This window comes from Carassius auratus, chromosome 32 (assembly GCF_003368295.1).
Source record: "Carassius auratus strain Wakin chromosome 32, ASM336829v1, whole genome shotgun sequence".
Classification (NCBI taxonomy): Eukaryota; Metazoa; Chordata; class Actinopteri; order Cypriniformes; family Cyprinidae; genus Carassius; species Carassius auratus.
Window position 1 is genome coordinate 28,918,022 of NC_039274.1, and position 18,616 is coordinate 28,936,637.

The 18,616-nt window shown below is 38.9% G+C and overlaps 1 protein-coding gene and 1 long non-coding RNA gene across 2 annotated transcripts in view; both read right to left on the reverse strand.

Annotated features, from left to right (window-relative positions):
* Nucleotides 1–17,850, reverse strand: part of LOC113052020 (ras-related protein R-Ras2) — a 34,157-nt gene extending 16,307 nt beyond the window's left edge. The window contains exon 1 of the mRNA XM_026216264.1: nt 17,493–17,850. Within this exon, the coding sequence (XP_026072049.1) occupies nt 17,493–17,594 (102 nt within the window). The 5' untranslated portion in view covers nt 17,595–17,850. The remainder of the gene's footprint in view (nt 1–17,492) is intronic.
* LOC113052021 (uncharacterized) lies at nt 563–3,011 on the reverse strand. Its single transcript, XR_003276973.1, has 2 exons — nt 1,680–3,011; nt 563–1,580 (listed from the first exon to the last, which is right to left on the reverse strand). It is a non-coding gene; the product is annotated as an uncharacterized LOC113052021 (long non-coding RNA).
* Nucleotides 17,851–18,616: the final 766 nt, after the last annotated feature.

Consider the following 18,616-nt stretch of genomic DNA (forward strand, 5'->3'; position numbering starts at 1 on the left):
CATCTTTCTTAGGATACTTACATTATTATTATTATTATATATTTTTCTCAAAAAGCCAGATATCAGATCAGATGAATGTGTAATATAACACATTTGCTTTAAATTATTTTTATTGTAATATTGGTTTGCCTTGTATTGGTTGTTGTCTCCTTTTTGTAATTTTAAATAATGATTTATCTGCCGCCGTCACGGCTATAATGCTTCTCCGATGAGCCGCTTCTTCTTTGGCTTTTGTTCCTGGTACTGCAGGTTACACCAGCAACATGCACGTGGACACTGCGCACTATCGGTTTGCATGTGTACTGCACGATGACGCCGACAACGACGCAGAAGTATAAATGAAAATTGACGCATAGCCTACGGTGTAGGTCGGACGCAGAAGTATACATCAGCCTTTAGTTGTCATGTAGTTGCAAATAGACTAAGAGGATCATCAAAATAAATGTAACCATATAAAGCATTGCAATCTCTTTCAGTTAAAGAATATTAATTAATTATTAAATAATATAAGCCTAACAGGAAACATAAGTAACAGGCTGGATGTATGTTAACCTTACACCTCTTTTTTTTTTTTTTTTTTTTTTTTACAAAGCAGATCACAGATCATATATTTTGTCTATAACCTATAAAGCAGCTTTGCAAATATGGAAGATTTCAGTACGAGGATTCTGAATGGGGTCTTTTTAGCAAGCCATTAAATGACTTGAGACTCGACTCGGACTTGTGACCAAAGATTTGACCAAAGAGTCTCGACTCAGACTCCAGTAATAAAGACTTCAGATTTGACTCAGACTACAAGTGAAAGACTTGTGAACTTCTCTGGTTTGCAGCTCTCTCCTGTATAACAGCCAAGCATGTCAATCATGTTGATCAACCTGTTACCAACAATCTTTTCATTGAACTTTTACCATGACATCTTTCAGAGGTCTTCACACTGCTGCCTGACCTCCACACAGGCTACTAGATGAGCTTGGCCTTTGGCAGCTGTCAGTAATCATTGGCAAAAAGCTGTGATGGAAAGGTTAAGATGAAGCAGATGGACTGTGGTGTGGTGTGGAGTTAAGGGTCTCCATTTCCCTCTTGTTCAGTAAAGACTGACTAGCACACAAAAGAACCTCCATTTCCTGGAGAAACGCCTATTTTTCCCATGAGCTCATGCAACAGCTAAACATTTCATTCAATAATAACAATATGAACAAGAACAAGGAGTGTATAGGGAGTAACTGTTGCTGACTTGATTTTTCACTGCTCACATCTTTTGTAACCAATAAAATGGGCCGATGCTCATCTGAAACCTGTGGGACCCAGTAAACTTCCTGTTGACACCATGTGTTTCATCCAAGAAAATGCATTTCCATGCATTTTGTCATCACATGGACTGCAGCTGGAGGCTCGAAGCTGCAGAACCAACAAGTAGACACATGACTCTTTATTTGCATATGCAATCAAGAATTCCAGCACAGTCATTGATTGTTCCCAGCAGTGGGCTGAGCAAATCTTCTGAAAGCCATGGAAACTCCTCAGAGCAGCTGGTCAGGCATGAAAACCTCCATCTGTGGGTGAAGGAATCTACAGGTGGCCTGTTAAAAAGTAATAACTCGCATTACAAAGTCATACAAAACCACATAAACAGACCATGGGGAAGTCCAAACCATCATCGATGTGTGCGTGTAGGACACCTGTGAATAGTTTTTGAAGAGGAGCTTCATAAACCTCAAATAGTTCAATGGAGCCTGTTGATAGCTTAGCCAACAAGAGGAGCATCCCTGCAGAGTCTAAAAAAAGAACAGAAAGACTCAGAGAGCTGGCCAATAGTTTCAGGCCTTTAATCGTGTTGCAAAAGATCAGCGTGATCGAAGCACTCTGTTTGAACTCTCCAGGGGGTCCTATAAAGACACAGGACCAGCAACCACCCCATTCAACACACTCAAAGAGCTCATTTCACACAACTGGCTTTTAATCGACAGCTGACGACTCTGCGTCATGGCCTATATTTTACCACAGTTTGGAGAACTGGTTTCCAGTTGTGTAACACACTTCCTTGTCACCTGCCTAGAAAACAAGTAGAAGCACACACAGCCTCCCCGTGAGCTCTAGCTCCAGAGTTTAGCCTCTAATGTTGCTAGAATGCCACTGTGGCCTCTGATTTTTTTGTTGTGAAAGGGAAAAAAAGACTTTTTGTTTTGGCAGGGATCAGACCCGGAATGCTGCTGTTAATATTTAATATTCATATTTAATATAAGTGAACTTTGTATTATATCACCGTTGCATCAAATAAAAAAAAAACTGTTAACGCTAACGCAAGGTTTTTCTAATGCAGCGTCTATGGGAGGGTTGGTAAATTTGACATTGTTCTGTCTTCTGACTGCCATTGTCTGATCTAAAAAAAAAAAATCCTTTTATTGAAAGTTATTCCAAGTTTTTATTTTGCTATTTGAACAAATGGAAGTGCAAAATATATATTTGTGGTACTCTCCCATTCACGACTCTCTTCAAGTTAACCCAACTATGATGATTTCCGCTGCTGAGAAGCCTGGAAATATGAAAAAGGTCCATTGCCCTTAACACGTTTAAAAATCAAGCACGTCCCATGCTTTATTTTCTCATTCATGCATGTTTCTTATTCACTCCTAAAATGTTGATAACTTTAAGCAGTGCTGCGCTATGCTTATATATAGAGTTTGGCATGGCCAGTGTTCATGCAGGGAAGCAGATCACTTAACACATACTGTCCTGTTGTCACACATCGAAGCAAATAAGGAAATACAGCTCTTATTAAAATGCTTTCATTCTTAATGTAACGGTAATAAAAAAAAAATTTGGAATCGTATAATTTTTAAAAGCGGTGTATATCACAATACCTTTTTAGTACTGGTAAATCGTGCAACACTACCGATGAACTCTATTTTCAAATTAGTGCTCACACTCTTTCTCTTGTTCATTGTCATTTTTAACAGTTTTGTCTACAGATAGAAGTCGGTCTAATAATCAGATAGAATGGTTAGACAAATGAATTAATGTATACAGAAAGTATTATAACAATTGCTTTTATATCAGGCCTATTAGTAATAGAAAGGTAAAAGTTATAATACTTTCTCGTTTGCTGTCAGCATAAAGCAAATTCGCATTTATATAATTTAAACAAATCTTTGAATGACTAATGAACATTTAATTCCACAAACCTTGCAAACTCTTGTGAAGTGTGTATGTGTATCCAGCATGACCGCGTGTTCTCTGTGTGACGGTCGGTCCGTGTGAATTGAATGCTTTAACTATAAACTCATAATTTCAAATTATGCTGTGCTTTATGCATATGCCCACTGTCATATTCATGTCATTTTCACTTTGTGCTGTATGTAAAATGAGGGTTACTCTGGCTTTATTTGAAAAATATGATTCCCAGTGCACACAAACTTCCAAGAATACTAAGTGCCCTGTTGGTTACAGCAGCGGTCCCCAACATTTTTAGCACCAAGGACCAGTTTAATGTCAGACAATATTTTCACGGACCGGGCATTAAGGTGTGAAGCATAAATATAACAAAATAAAATGATACGACTGGCATAAAAACTGTGGTATATTGTAAATATAATAAAAAAATTAATCCACTGTGTATTTGCATATAACATTTATTAGCAGCGTCCTCGTAACATCGCACCAACATAACATGAATAATATATAATGAGCGAGTACATCATGAATCCTTTTTCCAAACCGTGTTTTTGTCTTATCCTTAATCACTATGGTACACCTATAATAAATATATATATTCTGACTAGGGATGCTCATATTGACCGTTTAACCGTTAACCGAAAGTAAACATTTTCAACAGGTCAACAGGTTGTGCTCCAGACTGACCCCACATCACGATGATATGTTACTTTTTAAAAATAAAAATTACACAAGGTGTTGAGGTAGGGCTGCTATTTTTATTTAACGAAAAATCTTAGTCTAATGAAATAAAATTTCCGGTTTTTGAAAGCTTCGTTCAAACGGATTCAGTGTTTTCTTTTTGTCATCTTAATTTGTTAATTAAGTTTAAAAAATATATTTAGTGTAGGCCTATTTTGTTTTTTATTTGTATTATTTTATTCAATTTTTCTCTCACTGTCAGAAATGCTGCAGGTGCGTGGAAATTTAAACTGAATCCAGGTTCTGTTGTTGATCTGTTCTGTATGCTGCTGTTTGCACTTTGCACGTTAAAATAAACCCTTTGATTAAAAAAAAAAAAAGTTTGTATTTTTTTAAAGGGTCACAGATACGCATCAATTTTATTTCTATTTAATGCCAATTCAATATTATTATCTTATCAGTTAACGGTTAATAATCGATTAACGAGCGGCGGTGGTCTGTTGGGAAAATTAATCGAAATGAGCATCCCTAATTCTGACTATTTTAGACTGGTTGGGATCGGCAACACTGCAGAGTAGCACAGTACCTACGTGACTTGCAATAGATGTAAACAGAGAGAAGTAGCTCTGGCTACAATGTTCTTCCGCCAGACGCTAGTGCCAAAAGTTACCGACTGCAGCTTTAATGTAAGTTATTTATTCTGTCTTGTGCTGCCCAGTACCAAATGACGCACAGACCGGTACATATCGGCTTTATACCGACCATCGGCCCCCCTGCTTTCCAAGATATCAGCATCGGCTGTCAAAAAACATATATCAATTGACTAGGGGTGTGCATGGATAGTCGAACATTCGAATATTCATTCTGCTCTAATTATTCGATAAATAAAAATGATATTCGAATTTCACAAAAAAAATTTTTTTTTAAAAAAGTTCACAATAAAACCTAATTTGGTCACTTTCTGTGATTATCCATGGCATATTTGAAGATGTATGCAAGCTAAAAATAATTAATGAATGATTAGGGGCCGTTCACAAATCGCGCCTGAAAACGCATGGAGAATGCTAGCTGCGCCACTTTCTCCTTGACAAAACGCTCGGGCAGAAGCGCTCCTGAGGTGTCTGCCGTTGCTAAGCAACAATGATGCGCGCTCTCCATGAAGACATGGAAATTTCAGCAAAGGATAAATGGAATTGCAGCACAAAAAAAAACGCTTTCAGTAGCGTTTCTACTAAATTTATTTCAAAATGGCAATCCATATACAGCTATGATCAGCTGTTCCTTCATCTTAGCTGAGCTTTCAACGTTGTTACGGGAAAGGATGAAGCTGAATGTTTAGTTCTTGTCACATGACCCGCGGTACTCTTGCAGCATTCTGAAAAGTTGAGATGTTTTTAACTTGATGCGGTGCGGACACGCCTGGAAAAAATGGGCGCGTCAACGCGTGCGAATCGCGACCACGTCGCTTCCATTGTGAGCGCGCATACCGCACGCCTACATTGGAAATAAGAAACTTGAGCGCGCAAAAGACGAGATATGTGAACAGCCCCTAAGAACTGCGGCCTTCTACAGTACTTCAAATATGCCGTGGAGAATCACAGAAAGTGACCGAATTCAAGAACATTGAGCAACGAATAAACACCGCTAACTTGGAGAATGCAGTGAAAACTCTTCTTCTCACGTCTGCCTTAGACCTTTGGCACAAACATCTCAGGTTTCTCGATGAAAACGTGAGAGAAGTAAGAAGAAAAAACTTTTTTGAACATTACCAGAACATTTTCCTTGATGCGAGTGGCGCGGATGCAGCCGCCGTCACCAACGATGAAGAGGATGCAATGCCCACTCGTCGGAAAAGGCTGAGCCAGTTCTTCAGTGATGATTACAGACAGTCCAGCCGAGACGAGTGGGAACAGTTCTTGCTGGAGCCATGTATTCCAAAGGATGAGGATCCCATTCAGTGGTGAAACGAAAACACGAAGTGCTTCACAAAACGTAATCGCTTAGCACACCGTTATTTGTGAGTCCCAGCAACGTCTGTGCCATCAGAGCGCATTTTCTCCGCGGCTGGCCTTATTGTTAACAGACCAAGGAGCTGACTTTCCCCCAATCATGTTTACATGACCGTATTTCTAAACAAGAACACGTAAAACAATAGAAAAAAGAAAAAAAAGATTTGCTGACAGTTTAAAAGTTTCAGTGCAGGCTACGTTTTTTCTTTGTTCACTTTTTTTTTTTTTTTTTGCTTTTAATCTGTACTTTTGTTTGTTTGCACTCATTGTTAAAGGTTTTCAGCTACAAAACACAATGTTTAATGTTCAAGCTTATTGTGTGTAAGCTAGTTAAAAATGACGGAAACAAATGTTGCTGAAAAATAACATCAGTCTCATTAAACTTAATTTAAATAAACAAATATTCAAGTATTCGTTTTTTTTGTGAGCTCAAATATTCAAATGTGATATTTACGGAAAACGCCCATCCCTACAATCGACCACTGCTGAGGAGCAACACTAATATTGATAGTATTGACCCTTATTACCAGACCACTTCAGATTCCAGGAAGTACGACATGACAGAGATGGATGAGGTCATGGGTTAGCATACTGCTGCCATTCAATGATTGGAATGTGGAGTGAGTCAACCATGTCAAATACGACTATCAGCAGCGCGGGAGGGCCGGAGCAGTCACCCTCTCGACCCCCGTCTAATCAAACAGCCTTCTTTTATGGTTACTGCTCTTTGGCTCAACGTTTACCACCCACACGGTCAGAATTTTACTGCCACCATGCTTCCTAAGGTCAGAAGAAGAAAAAAACCTTCACACAGCTTTCTGCCTACGTAATACTATGATATTTTGGAAGTAAAAAAGAGGCTTGTGCGTTGTTCCAGAAAGACTAACAGAATGAGATCTTCCCTTGGCAGCCTGACAGACATACAGCACCATTACCGTTTTAGGCCAGCGGTTTCCAAATCCACACAAAGAACAGAAATGTTATTAAAGCACCAGAATGCTGCTAATAAATAAGAGCTAATGGCACTATGCATCGAATGTCCTCAAGAGCCCTTCTGTTTGAGAAAGTAAGGAGGGAGCTGTACAATTCATATCCAGACACCATTTTTACACCCGGGGAGGGTGATACAGATCACACTAAATCAAAGTGTTCCTCCTTCTCAAAAAACATCACTCTATTTTGACAGAGGAATTAGATCTTAACCGTGAAAGAATGTTTTGGTTGCTGAAGATTAGAGGTTACTGCAACCGTAGCTATACGGGATCAATCTGGGGTCAGGTCCTGCAAAACAGAAATATCAAAAGTTTTGGTTGGTTATGCCAAACATTTATCAGGCCCACTTGACATGACTCTTGGGCCAAGTGGTTTTAGTGGGCCACATGCTCTCAGGTCATGACACGGGCTGTGAGACACAAGTCCATCACCTGTTGAGTAGCTCTCCGGCCCCCTGCCCTCTATAAAACAGCTGCACCGCTAATGAACACAACTCGGCCGACTAAACTAAACCTGTCTCGCTCGCTGACAACTGGGCTGCCCCCATGGACTGAGAAGATCTCCTGCAGTACAATCATACAGATCAGTTGGACTGGATTCTGTGTGATTTAATTGTCCATTATAATAAATGATAATAAAAATATACATATATTATGAAAAGATCTCATTTATTGCTCTACAAAGGGATTTGGATGTTCATAAGAAAAGAAGATTATTTGCATCACTGAGCCTGGATTCCTGAAATCCTCAGTCCCGGTCTACCCCAAAAATCTAAATGAATTTCAGGAAACCATGTCATTGGATTACCATCACAGTTTGAACTGTAGTAAACAGTAAACAGCTAACAGAAAAACTATACACCACAAAAAGTTTTCTATCCTTCTTACCAGCTTGATGGCTGGAAACACCAAAGTGCACTTTTCAGATTACTGAATTAATTCCTAAATGTGCATCAAAAAAGCTGTGATGCTCCTCAACATGTTATGTGAATAAGCAATTCATTAGCAATCGATCGGAGATCTCCTCTGCAAATTGTTAGTGAATTGCTCATTCACATTAATGTTGAGGAACGTCAAAAATGATTTTTACGCAATTTTAGGAATTCAGTAGATGTTTTTCCATCGTGGTTTATGCACATATGTTGGAAAAATCTTCCTTGTAAATTCAGATGTTGGCAGGGTTGCCAGGTTTTCACAACAAAACTTTGCCCAATCGTTACTCAAAACTAGCACAATTGCTTTAGAGGAGGGTCCCCCATAAAAAAAAAAATAATAATTACATTCCGGGGATAAAATACACCTGTTTTGGCAGAGTTCCTTTGGTAAAATTTGCATTCAAGGGACTAAATATCATGTTAGTGAGGTTGTTTTTCAACCCGCGGACATGGAAAAACAACACACAATAACAGTGTTAAAGTAGCCCAGTTCCACGGGAAAACCGCAGACTTGGCAACAATGTAGGGCTGTCAAAATTGCTCAAAAATGACGTTCGAATATTCCCTCTAAAAAAAAACACGAATATTCAAACTATTCGAACATCTGGTGGCGCATGTTGTTAATGACGCACATTACGTCAATAACAGGACAAAATAATACAAAGAGACATAACTACTTGTATAGGTAGTGTATTTAAGTTTAAACATATTTGACAATGTATTACCTACACAAAAACAAGGAAATCAACTAATGGCCAAGACTGCAGACCTCAACCTCTCTCACCCTCTCTGCGCATAACGGTTTAAATGAACAAACAAATTTTTCAGTGCTGATCAAGAGTTTTGTGCAAGCAATTTAAGGTCACGAATTCTGTCCCAAATATAGCAGGCTTCGTTCAGTGATTGAAACAAATATTATTAATATTAATTGAAGTTTTACAGCATATAGAACTGACATTGAATGCTCCGAGCGAGCTGTGCTGTGGTAAACATAGACCTTTTCCTTGACATGAAACGATAAATAATCAAACCTCGGATCCATTGCTTGAGAGAACTCCCCGAAGCCGCCCCATCCACGACACTGATCGGTCTCATGTCCTTACAAATGAACGAAATTAATTTATCCATTATGGCCTCTTGTCGTGTTGCAGACAAAGAGCTTGTGTCAAGACGTGACTGTTTAGTTGGAGTTCCACACATTATGCCATGCTCATATGGGTGCACATTTTTGAGATGCGACCTCATGTTGCTAGTGGTCGAATGGTATCCTAACTGTATCTTAAATAGCTTGCATACAACTTTATCTCGCGGGTCAACAATTTTACCTCATTTTCTCTGCTGCGGTCGAGTTGGGGTCTGCACTTGCTGGCATCTTCCTTGAAGACGCGTCAACTTTCAGCAGTGATGCTGTGCCAGACAGTGCGACTCCTGTGACCTGTCCCTGAACCCTCAGGCGCGCTAGCGCGCATACTCGCAAAGCAGACAGCCATGCCTCTACTACCGCGGGCGTTTTTTCCACATTTTTTTTATTTGAACATTAATTTTCACATTCGAAATTCGTTTTTTAAAAACTATTCAAATATATATTCGAATTTAGAATATTCGTTGACAGCCCTACAACACTGGATGGTCTGCATGCTGGGCTAGGCCTGAGAAGACTGGGTGGCTTATACTAGGCTAGGCCAGGGGGACGGGGTGAGGCATGCATGCATACTGAGGCCACAGGAGGAATGCAGGGAAGGGGGGCTGATTCACTGGCCAGACTTCCGGGGGAAGGCGCCATGAGCTCAGTAACTCACAAAGCAGCTGAACGGTAACTTCATCAAAGCCCACTATAAAGCCACTGACCCTGTGGCACATACCCTTTGTGGAAAATCATCAGGCCAGACAATGCCAAAAGGCTTAAACATTGCTCCACAGCACAGTGAAATAAAGACGGAAAGAGTGGGGGGGGGGTTGTTTGAGCAAATGCAATTGTTTGTGTAATCAGGTTGAGTGTGATATCAGGTCAGCACCTTTAAAACGCACCCTCCTGCATGCGACTGTTCCACACTTGCTGCCACAATAAAGACTTGCATCGTTACCCATCCAGCTTCAGAGAGCAAACAACTTTTCATCCAGCTTGCAAAGATAGAGAAAATTATTTACGTAGAACATTCTTTAAATCTTTCTGAAAGAAGTCTCTTAAGCTCACCAAGGCTGCAATTATTTGATCAAAAATATATTAAAAAAATGTTTTATATATATTAAGAAGTATTGTATTTCTATAGTGGAAAAGCTGAATGATGGAGAAAAAAAAAAAAATTTTGAGACTTAAGTATAATTCAATGTCAGATATGTAAATAAGCAGATAATAAATGTATGAAAATGTCTAGCAGATGTGCAGCAGACAAGGTGTGAGGCACGATTCAGTCAATAGATGTTCATCCAGCAGTTAGCACAAGTAAACAGGATACCTCAGCAGAACGCGAGCCACATAAAAGCCACAGAAGTTAACGAAAGAGGCAGTATGCGAGCGAGAGATGTGTGTGGGCACCACTTAACAAACATCAGACAAACACAGACGCTCAGCCTACACACCCTCCCCCTCTCCTTCAAACATACACAGACTCAAATCACATGTAACAAAAACTTACCACTTCTGCAAACTGCTACTCTAACCAATGCAGAGCTGTGTTTTCAGTAGCAATGCAAATTGGAAAAAAGAGACTTCATTTAAATGAGCGCTGAAAAACATCCGAGAGGTTTATTATTAGATGAGCCGGGCGTGTGTAACCTTGTAACCCCATGTGCTCCATTTCGAATGATGAGGTGTAGACTCCTGAGACGTTGCGATGAATTGGCCTGTCGCTGTTCTTTATTAAAGAACTGGATGAGTCAGCACAGCAGTGGATAAGCTACAGCTGGGACGAAACGTAACTCTTCTAAGAAGTTAACGCTTACAGCATATGCTAGTTGAAACCAACAAACTTCTGCAAGGGCTTCGATGGGAGGTTCATGGTGAGGCGTGCATGCCGCCTCCTTGATTTAAACAAGGCAAAGTCCTCATGTAGAAGTTGCCAGCTTTGATCTGCTCAGGGAACTATTCGTTAAGAGCAGGGCTCCAGACTGCGACCAAATGGCTGACATAAGAGGTCTCGTCTGGGCCAATCCAGAGCCGTTGAAATTCAAAATCATAACATTCTGGCGCAGATGAAGAATTTACTCCGTGCTGTGTAGTTCAGTCGTGTAATGCGATGTCTCTGGGCCAAAAGCAGCTGCATGAATGTGAACGTTTGACACAAAATTGAAAACATCAACAAAAACACTGACCGCGTATACACCTACATGTTTACAAACACAACACCAGGAGCCATTCAGAGGTCATTTCTAATTAATGATGTCTCCGATTTTACCGGGAATCTGAAACTCATGTGTGCATGCTGTTTTTCCGGTAAGAAAGATGAATCGTCATTGCCTGTGTGAACTGTGAATGGCGCATTTTTGTATTTACCAGTAAAATAATTCAGATAATTTTACAGCAATTCATTGGTATTAATGTGTGAAAGGGGCTAATGAAAAAAGTACAACTTCCTGTGAGGTTTTTAATCACAGACAGATGAAAACACACTCTCTGACTAACATACAAATTATAGATATACTAGTTATTCACTCTAGAACACAGACCATCTCCCAGGCTTTTTGCTAACAACCTTCAATCCACTATAAAAAATGTATGGAACATAATAACTAAGGAATATAATGAAAGTGCAAATAACATGCAAAAAGAAAATATGCTGTAAACAGGAGGAAGAGTACTACAGATAAAACAATGATTGTATGTGTTTTAAACGAAGTGCTTTTGCTAGAGCACAATGTATATCCTTGTTTAAGCTAACAACACAGAACAGAACAGAATCATACACTGTTAACAATAAACAAAAGCAGGAATAATTAACAAAGTACAGCTTAATCTATAAGGTCCCTCACAAAATCAAGGCCATGAGGGGTATCTTGCTACAGTGTTTCTATATAGCCTAAGCAATGTGAGCAATTAACTGGCTAACAAACCAAAAAATGTCCTATCATTAGTGTGACACACTGGACAAGAAATGACATAGGGAACAGAGAAAGACCATGTCACCAAAAGGACCAATTTCCATAATGCTCACAAGACAAACAAAAACAGGCTCATTACAAACTGACAATAACTCTGAGCTAAATGACATATGCTTATACAACTAACTAACATCATTCAGCTCAATGGCTGACTTGAGCTGACAGCTGCTCTTGAGAGTATTACATCAGACAAGAGGAAATTAACTCAGCTCATAGGTGGAGTTTGTGGGGCAGGGGACAGAGCCAAAACGGTTTATCACGGTGTGATTAAATTACATTTTGGGCCGGCAGTGGTTGTAGGTGGAGGGAGTGAATGTACAGTGCTCTCTCCACCCTCAGTACCACGACTGAGGTGCCCTTGAACAAGGAACCGAACCCCAACTGCTCCCCGGGTACTGCGGCATAAATGGCTGCCCACTGCTCCGGGTGTGTGTTCTGAAAACTTTTTGTAACATTTTAATTTGATCAATTTATTGCGTCCTTGATTAATAATATTAATTTATTTCCAAAAAAAGAAAAAAACTGAACTTTTCCCGACCCTTAACTTTTCAATGGTAGAGCAGTTTTGTAAAAGTACTTGTTAAATGTGGAGGTCCTTCCTATTCAGGTAGAGGAGGAGGATCCACAGGAACAATCAGAGCTTCTTTTAAGCCACATGCTTGGAAAAACAGCACTGTGTTTATCAGTACAGTGTGTGCGTTTATCAGTACAGCAGTGTGAGAAATCAACAGGTGAGCCTGCAGGAAGAAAACAACATCTCTATTCTCACGTTATGTTACGTTATTGTCACGTCTCACGCTTCACACAGCCTCCCACACACAGTCTTTCACACTTACCACTGTTAAACCCATTGTGAAAATTTTGCCAAAATTTTGTTTAAAGGTGAAGTCTACACTAAAAAAAAATATTTCCACAAACATATAAGTCTTTATTTCACAGATAGTCTTCCACTCAACTAGAGCAGTGGTTTGAGGTAAAATATAAGTGCAAAAATTTTTTACAAAGTGTGTGTAATTCAAACTCCCCACCAATCAGAATTCACAACACCTTTATTCAGTTTGCATGCATGCACTGCTCTCCTTCCACCCTCTTCTGAATTCTTCCCTCACACAAATCTGTTCTCTTCTTTTAAGATCTAAGTAAAGGGCTGCCAGATATTTTTTTGAAAAAGCAACATGGTCTAACATATACAGCAATCCCAGTAACTGTGTTCTGGGTAAGCAAAAACAAACCCCTTTAAATTGCCATATAAGAAGCAGACATGGCAAAACTGTATTGAAAAAAACAAATAATAATAATAATTTATTATTGTTGTTTACAATCCCAACATGCCTCTCCTCGGGAGACCAGTCTCTTCCTTGTGCATGCACAATGGTGTCATCGTGGGTCCAGGAAGGGTGCATTGAGGGACTCCCGCGCCACCAGAGACGTGAGCTGCCGGACCCACGATCTGGACGAGAACCGCACCCCAGATCCCCTGTTTATTTTGGACACTCTCCCCCTTTGGTAACTTTTATCCCGTTTTGTTTTATTTTCTGTTAATAAAAGCCTCTCCGAGGCCTGACGCCACGCCCACTGCGTCTGTCATTGGCTCCTCCCGCGACAACGCACACACACACACATATACATACATACATACATACATACATACATACATACATGTGTATATATATATATATATATATATATATATATATATATATATATATATGAGAGCTGATATTAGTAATATCCTACAAAAGTATAAAGCAGGAAACAATGTTTTAATAAAATAGTTAAATATAAACAGAAAATATCTGAAGCTCAAGAAATATTTCTTATTATTATCGGTGCAGAAAACACTGCTTAATCTTTCTGTGGAAACTGTAGTAAATTTGTATTCTTTTATGAATAGAAGGTTCAAAAGAACAGCATTTTTTTCAAACAGAAATGTTTGGTAACAATGCTACCATTCTTTTTGATAAATTAAACGTGTCACTGCTGAATAAGACTATTCGTTTCTTTTAAAAAAATTCATACTTGCCATATTTGAATCTACATATTTGATTATAGCTCCATACAGCATTTATCCAAAATGATTTTACATTTCAGCAATCAAAACTGAGTTCTGACCATGCTGCAGTCATGAGGAACTAGTGCTGAAGGGAGTCCGTTCTCCCAGAAATGAGAGAGCCAGCGATAAGAGCTAATATTAGCTAACATGTGATCATGCTTTCAACAGAGCCATACTACACTTAGTGTACTCCGAGACCATCTGAAGCCATGAAAAGGTCAATGAGGCTCGCAACAATTTGACTTTCACACGTTTGCTGATGAGGAACAGCCGTTCCTCACAAGAAGCTCAGCTGACGACACTCCAGGGCACAAAACTGATGTGAGTTTCTTGCAGCTTATTAATAATCACATAAATTACATTAACTCTCCATTTTTTAAAGGCAAAAATAAAAGACAAAATTCTTGATTAGTAGAGATGTTAACATTATTATAAATTGTGAATTATAATTTATTTCATTGATATCTATGACCCAAGGTTAAAATAGCCCAAAAAATATAACAATAATGACATCTTGATATTATAAACATTACTAACATAAAAGTAATCTAATATCTTTATGAAACTCCATGAAAGGCCATAATTATGCTACACAGCTTGGGTTGCATCACAATGACGTAAACTAATCCATTTTGGTCTGAGTCACACGCCTGGCTGGAGCTGATCATGGCTCATGTCATGACGCTAGTTTGAGATCAACCAGTCTGCTTTTGTAGTGAAGTCAACGATGTGGCACCATGTGTAGCAGTCAGAGCAAAGTAAAGCATCACTGCAGTGTATCTTCAATTGAATTATGTTTCCTTTCCGGACAGCGTCACTAACGTAGAATGTCACGCATGCACCTAACACACGGTCGCAGAGCGGTGCGAATCAGGAGGCAGCGCATACTTTCCCATACACATCCAGGAGGTCTTTAGAGACCAAGCAGGAGTGGAGGGACTTCCTCTTTCAGAGGCCGGATTCCGGCTTCTTCATGGTCATTAACCCAACATGACTCAGATGAAACCTCCCTGAATAACACACATCTGAATGGGAAAGCCTGGAGTCAGAAAACAGCTGGGCTGTGCTTTCTCACTGGCAAAGACTTCTAGAAACACTCCAACAGGAAGCCTCTTCCATGCTTTTCTTTGGACTGCTCTGGTTTTCACACATTTAGCACCAGTGAAAATCAACACTTTCATCCAACATCCCTATTAAACTGTGTTTTAGCCTAATACACGCACTTAAAAACAGCCGATTTGATTTCCTTCTCTGCATGCTAAAGTGTGTTAATGGATAATCGTAGTCTGATTCTCACTACTATATGAAGGTGTTTTATTCTGCCTATTTGCTAGTTACAGATCATGATGTCAACAAATGGAGATTATGGAGTTGGAGTTAATAGAGTTGGTGATGGAGCATATTAATGCACTTAATTCCTCTCTTGCTCATGCTTGTAAAATATGAACAAAGAATGCTATATTTCAGCAAGTCTATGATTAAACTGGTTTATGGGGAGGAGACTGTGACTGGAAAAAAAACAGCAATCCGGCATGAATGAAAGGAAAATACAACAACTATGATAAAGAAAAGCAGTTAAAGAGAAAATGTCAGTTGTGATATAGATCTGCTGCTTTAGGTACATCAGACTGATTCAGTGGAAACATATCACTGCTCTTAAATCCAACAAATATACTTTTAATATCCTCACACTATGCATGAATTACTGTAAAACTTGTTACGCACTCACCCTAACATTCATCATTGGTTTTCTTCAAGATAAAAATAGTTAGGCTTGAATGTACACCTAAAAGATAAGAAACGCTGCTTTCCTATTAAACGTTCATTACAAAACCAAATCAGCTTCCTCGGGCATTCGACTACATTTTCTTGAATTACACCCACAATATCTCATCGAAATGTTGCCGGTCACGCCAAGTTATTCAGCACACCCTGCCCTGTAATCTGCTGCAATGTAGCTGCCTTGCTAGAAGTATATTAGGACAAACTGAGAGATAAGACATCTTAACAAGAGACAGATTCAGACTTTGTCTCAAACCCTAGTCAGTTGTCTACCTAAACCCCATTTTGGGGAATCATAGGCACATAAGTCACCTAAAAGAAAATGATTTATTGTTTTCTTGTCTTATTGTGACAACAGATTCTTGAGTACTGAGACAAACTACAAAACTAATCAGTATTAAAGTTAATGCATGACAACTTATTTTTAAATGAATACTTCTTTTCAGTTTTCTTACAGAATACATGTTTTTTTCTTCTTGCATATGAAAAAAAATGATCATAAAAATTTTCAAATTTAGCATTCACTTCACTGAATGAATGAACTGAGACAACAAGATGGTTTCAAACTATTGCGCTGTTACACAGCAAGTCAGAAAATCTTACAGTGTTGTTTACAGCTTATGATATGTACAAAACAATCATATCTTGCATCTCACATTAAATGCAGTAACCATATAGTTTTTCTCATGTTGCTAACTACTAACATGACTTGCTTAAACTTTGGGAAAATCCTAAACAATTTCTTTATTATTTTAATAAGTGGAGTTAATATATTATAATTGATCAAAGAAAACATGAGCATACTTAATTAAAAGATATATAGGTATATTAAAAACACAACCTCTTCCTTTTACCAACACATAGCAGTAAAAATACATATTTTATATATTAAGTTTAAATGATTTCTATCGGTACATGAAGTACTGATTAATGGGCTGAGAACAAGTAGTTTTAGGATAGTAAGTAATAACATTATATCATAGATAAAATACATTTAAACCAAAACAAACGATACATTTGTGTTATGAACATTCTATTGAACATTTCTGGTTAATCGTGACGTGCAAATGTTGCCATTTTAAAAACTATCCAGATAAAGTTGTGATACATGTTTTGTCCCATGTTTCAAAAATAAGTGTAACAATAACCTTATATAAACCACCCATTTAATCAACAATAAAAAATGGCATAATGATTCTGAAAACAACTTCTCACGTCAGAAATGTCAATTTCATTAAGGTAGATTTGGCTGAAGAAACAATAGCAAGCAAAGACAATGTTCGTTTCTAAGAGACTAATTTAGTCAACTATCTAAAAGAAAAAGAGGGGGGAAACTAGTGTCAATATTGTTTTACAAGTCTTTTAATATATTACTACGCAATATATTGCCTTTGAAAATCCAAACAAACAGTTCAAGTATTACAATCGCGTGGTATGTTTATTGATTTTGTGTAACTATCTCAGTCTAATATGCAACAGTTTACGAAAGTGTTTCTCATGCCTATGAACTACATATAACACTTTCGCTAGAGTTTTAACTCTCACTGCATGCATTAACTCCTGATGTGTTTATTTTTACGTTTAGGCAGTAATTTTCTTGAATATAGGTGGAGAGTTAAAGTGACGCAGGCCTCGCTCGGATTCCTGAACCCCCTTTTCCGCTCATGGGGTCCCCATTTCTGTGAGCAATATCCACCCATAGCTCCTAAACACCCTCACATCTTTTTAAAGGGGCGAAACGCACATAACATTCATCCATCTATCTGCTTACCTGGATAAACTGAATGGTTAATGCTGATTTTCCGACGCCACCACCTCCGACGACCACCAGGCGATATTTCTCCTGCACTGAGCCGTCCTTCCAGCCAGCCATCGGGGACACACTGCTGCTCTCGCTCCGCTGACTAAACACACGCACACCGAGCCACTTTACTCTGTGACAGGCCTTTAAATGGAGAAATGGAGCGGGTAAAAAAGCGATGCTGCGTCTAGGCAATTTGTGAACTCAGTGGTAATCCGTATGCGAGGAGAAAAGTGCGACCACAGTCTGTGGGAAATGCATTCACTGCTGCCTCAAGCCCATACATACGCCCTCGTCTAAATCGCTACCAGGCACTGACTGTGCTGCAAGATAGGGCTAATCAGTTCAGCCAGTTCACGCAGCAGGCGCTAGAGGGCGTCCACTGCTCTTCCCGCTAGTGTCACCCTCCCGTTTTTCCTGGGATTCTCCTGTATTTTACCATTCTATCCCGATATCATCCCTTTTAAATATTTCCCTGTATTTCTCCTGTATTTTTAATCTTTCTATTAAAAATATCCAATTGGGTTGTATTTTTATGTTTTCTACATTCTCTTTCGGTAAAAATCCCTTAATTTGAATGGGCAAAACCTCACTATATGAAAAATAATGACAACAAGTTACAAGATTTTTACACTTATTTTTACATTACACTTCAAAAATCTAAATATGAGCGTGGCAAGTTTCAATTGCTACTTTGTTTACTGCGGTTACCGGGGAAACTGCTATATTCCCGGCGAAAAGGGCCACCTGCTGGCAGAGAATGAATTCTCATTTTTCAATAAGCTCTTCTGCTCTTCAGACCAAAGCCAAAAAGTTCCTTTATTTTTACGCAGAACAAAATAATATAAAGTAACATAATATAAAAAATATATAAGTGGGTGGGTGCGTTATTGATCTTAATTACTAAATAAATATCCAAAAATGTGTGATGAAGTTTAAGTACGCCACTGAGAATCCTTGGTTGGCCAGCTGGTCTCCCAGCCTGACCAGCTTAAGAAGTGGCCAAAACCCCATTTATTTATTTATTTTAATTTTTTGGCAGGGATGTTGTCCCCCTCAGTGTCTATGATGGTCCTGGGCTTCTTTCTTCATTC